The sequence below is a fragment of the Triticum aestivum genome, chromosome 3B (assembly GCF_018294505.1).
Source record: "Triticum aestivum cultivar Chinese Spring chromosome 3B, IWGSC CS RefSeq v2.1, whole genome shotgun sequence".
Taxonomy (NCBI): domain Eukaryota; kingdom Viridiplantae; phylum Streptophyta; class Magnoliopsida; order Poales; family Poaceae; genus Triticum; species Triticum aestivum.
Genome location: NC_057801.1, coordinates 239,544,802 through 239,547,695, shown reverse-complemented (window position 1 = coordinate 239,547,695; position 2,894 = coordinate 239,544,802). Strand labels below are relative to the sequence as shown.

The window sequence follows — 2,894 nt, the reverse complement described above, 5'->3', positions numbered from 1 at the left end:
CTGCTTTCCTGAAGTTGATTTTTCTCGTCAAAGGGGGAGAAAGAACGTCGTAAAACCTTTAAGTTAAAAGGAGAGTTTTCTCGAATATGCACGGGTGCGTGTATTATTTATTAAAGATTAAAGAAGGAGAGAGAAGACTCCCCGAAGATCACTACAAAGCAGAGCTTTTACAGAGCTCTGAACATTTGCTTCTGGCAGACTAATTATGTACTGATCTTCTTTTTCCTTTTCAAGCAAAACTAAGCAGTGGTTACTACAAAATCTAAGAAAACAGTGATCCGCTAATCTTTCATGTCGCCAAAAATCAAATAAACCTCCGCTGCTCCATCATTAGTGTGCATCGACATATCAGGTTTGCTTCTAGTAGTAGTTAATTGCTCCGTGCGAAGGAAGCAAATCACTAGAAAGTTATATAATTCGTCAATAAAAACAAGAAAAGTTACATTGGCATCGACGAACTACACACATATTATAATTATAATATATAAAGATAAAGAGCCGATGGGCACGTATGCGTAAGTTGTACACATACCTAACCGTAGGGAGAGGCACCAACGACAGCAGCACGAAATCCTTGGTCGCTCGGCTCCTTTCCTTTGTCCGCAAGTCCCAGTCTTTACAGCCACCCGGAGTTGTCTCCCTCCGGGCTCCGGCGAGGTCGGCAAGCAACGAACAAATCCGAGCTGCATGCACTGCCCCGCGCCTCACGCACTCATTCATGTATATAAATAAACCGCAAAGCCGTCCAGTTTCTGAAAGCGCGCGTCGTCAGGCATTCCATTCCAGTATTTTACTGCCTCAATCGTCAGACCATCAGCGACAGAGAGCTCGTGTAAATAACCGAGTGGCGGTATTCTGCGGAAGTGCAGTACGTACGTCGGGCGAAAATGGCCGACAACTTGAAGCCCGTGGCCCTCTTCCTGCTGATGCTCAACTTGTGCATGTACCTCATCCTCGCCATCATCGGCGGGTGGGCGGTCAACTTGGCCATCGACCGCGGCTTCATCATAGGTACTGCTCTGCTCTGCTCTGCTGCTCGCCCGAAACCTCAAAGCCATAGTAACAGAGCTAGAGCCTGCCCGGTTGTTGATTTGTGATTGCCTGCAGGCCGCGAGCTGCGTCTCCCGGCGCATTTCCACCCGATATTCTTCCCCATCGGGAACTGGGCCACCGGCTTCTTCGTGGTGTTCGCGCTGCTCGCCGGCGTCGTCGGGGCGGCCTCCTGCATCGTCGGCTTCACCCACGTCCGCTTCTGGAACTACAGCAGCCTGCAGCCCGCGGCGTCGCTCGGTCTGCTCGCCTGGGCCCTCACCGTCTTGGCCATGGGGTAAGCACGCGCGTTTCTCAAGTTACGCCATCTCATCTCTACCAAATCAACTCGGTAGGTCTGACAGAACCTTATATATCATGGATAAAATTGCTGCAGGCTGGCTTGCCAGGAGATCAGTTTCGACCGAAGAAACGCGAAGCTGGTAAGATTCCTCCCGCTTTTGTCCTCGCCCTGTGCTTCGTCAGGTACATATGGGGGGTTTGTGAACTGATCAACGCTCTGGGTTGGCAGGGGACCATGGAGGCCTTCACGATCGCCCTGTCACTGACGCAGCTCGTCTACATCCTCGCGATCAAGGCGGGCGGTCACGGACCCGTCCACGTCGAACGGCAGCACAACGCCTTGGGCCGCTGAGCGGGTCCGAGGATACGGATTACGGACGCGTGAGAAGGAGCAGAGCCGCTGGAGAAAGTTTGCGTGTTGTTGTTGTGCTTTTCGCTTGATGTGATGATTCTTTGAGTTTGGCGTTGTAATATATTGTGCATTCCTCTGGCCTTTGGATTTATTGATTGATGAATTCAAGCATCTGGAAAATCTGATTTCTTAGGACGTGCAACAATCGTCATCACAGTACATACGTGTTCTTTTATTTATAAACAGAGCTACTACTCCGATTTCTATTAAGAGAAATCACAATGTTGTTACAGCTACCGGAACTAGCAGAAAATAACTAAAAAAAAAAGACGAATGATCTTTTTTCGAATATAACCTCAGATCTATTAACAAGCAAAAAGCAATACAAGGCAACCCTGAAAAACACATAAATTACAAATCAGTCCTTGTGAAGTAAGCCATCCTAAAGGAGCAAGATGAGAAACAGCCATCGACCCCCAAAGATTACAAAGGGATAAATCGACAAACTACCGATACCCCACAAACCAACAGACTCCAAATCCACCTTTCTCGGAGTCTACAAGCCAAATCTCCAGGAAATAGATTAGAACACATTCCCTCCGTCCGAAAATACTTGTCGGATGAATTGATATATTTAGATGTATTTTAGTTCTAGATACATTCATTTTTATGCATTTCTCCAATAAGTACTTCCGGACGGAGGGAGTAGATTTCAAACAAATTCCAAATTATTATATAAACTGCAAATGAGGCCAAAAGAAAAGCATGACAGCAAATGCATTCTTCAACATCAGCCTGGCTAAGGAGTAAAGGATTTTCTCTCTCTGCAAATCATCCAACCAAGATTCTGTTAGTCCCGAATCTCCGTCCATGTGTTGCCTTAAAGACTTCATTGACAAATAACTCAACCATTCTTATGCGTCACTTCATTGTTCCTTGTCTTTCTAGGTTTATCTGCAAAATATTCCAATCATGTAGCCACTTAATAATTAGATTGACACAAAAGGATCAACCACCTTGTTATTATAAAAAAATGGTACTATTTTCCAATTTCCATATGGTCCAAAAAATAACAGATACACCAACCATCACTGGTGCGCGTCGGTGCTATACAAACGGTTTTCAATCCCTTTCCGCGACGGTGTTCGGAACCGTCGCCAAGTGAGTGACTGTGATAGGGGGGTCCTTCCCACCCAACTCAGAAACCGTC

At 46.5% G+C, this 2,894-nt stretch overlaps 1 protein-coding gene across 1 annotated transcript; it reads left to right on the top strand.

The window, feature by feature from the left end:
* Positions 1–743: 743 nt before the first annotated feature.
* Positions 744–1,888, top strand: LOC123065282 (membrane protein PM19L). Its single transcript, XM_044488618.1, has 4 exons — positions 744–1,011; positions 1,108–1,327; positions 1,427–1,472; positions 1,562–1,888. Exons 1-4 carry the CDS (start codon positions 888–890, stop codon positions 1,682–1,684), a joined length of 513 nt encoding a protein of 170 aa, XP_044344553.1. The 5' UTR covers positions 744–887; the 3' UTR covers positions 1,685–1,888.
* The last annotated feature ends 1,006 nt before the right edge of the window (positions 1,889–2,894 follow it).

Coding starts and splice junctions, on each gene's coding strand:
- LOC123065282 (XM_044488618.1), top strand. CDS start 888: ATGGCCGACAACTTGAAGCCCGTGGCCCTCTTCCTGCTGATGCTCAAC. Junction 1,328..1,426: donor CTCACCGTCTTGGCCATGGG/GTAAGCACGCGC, acceptor AAATTGCTGCAG/GCTGGCTTGCCAGGAGATCA. Junction 1,473..1,561: donor ACCGAAGAAACGCGAAGCTG/GTAAGATTCCTC, acceptor CTGGGTTGGCAG/GGGACCATGGAGGCCTTCAC.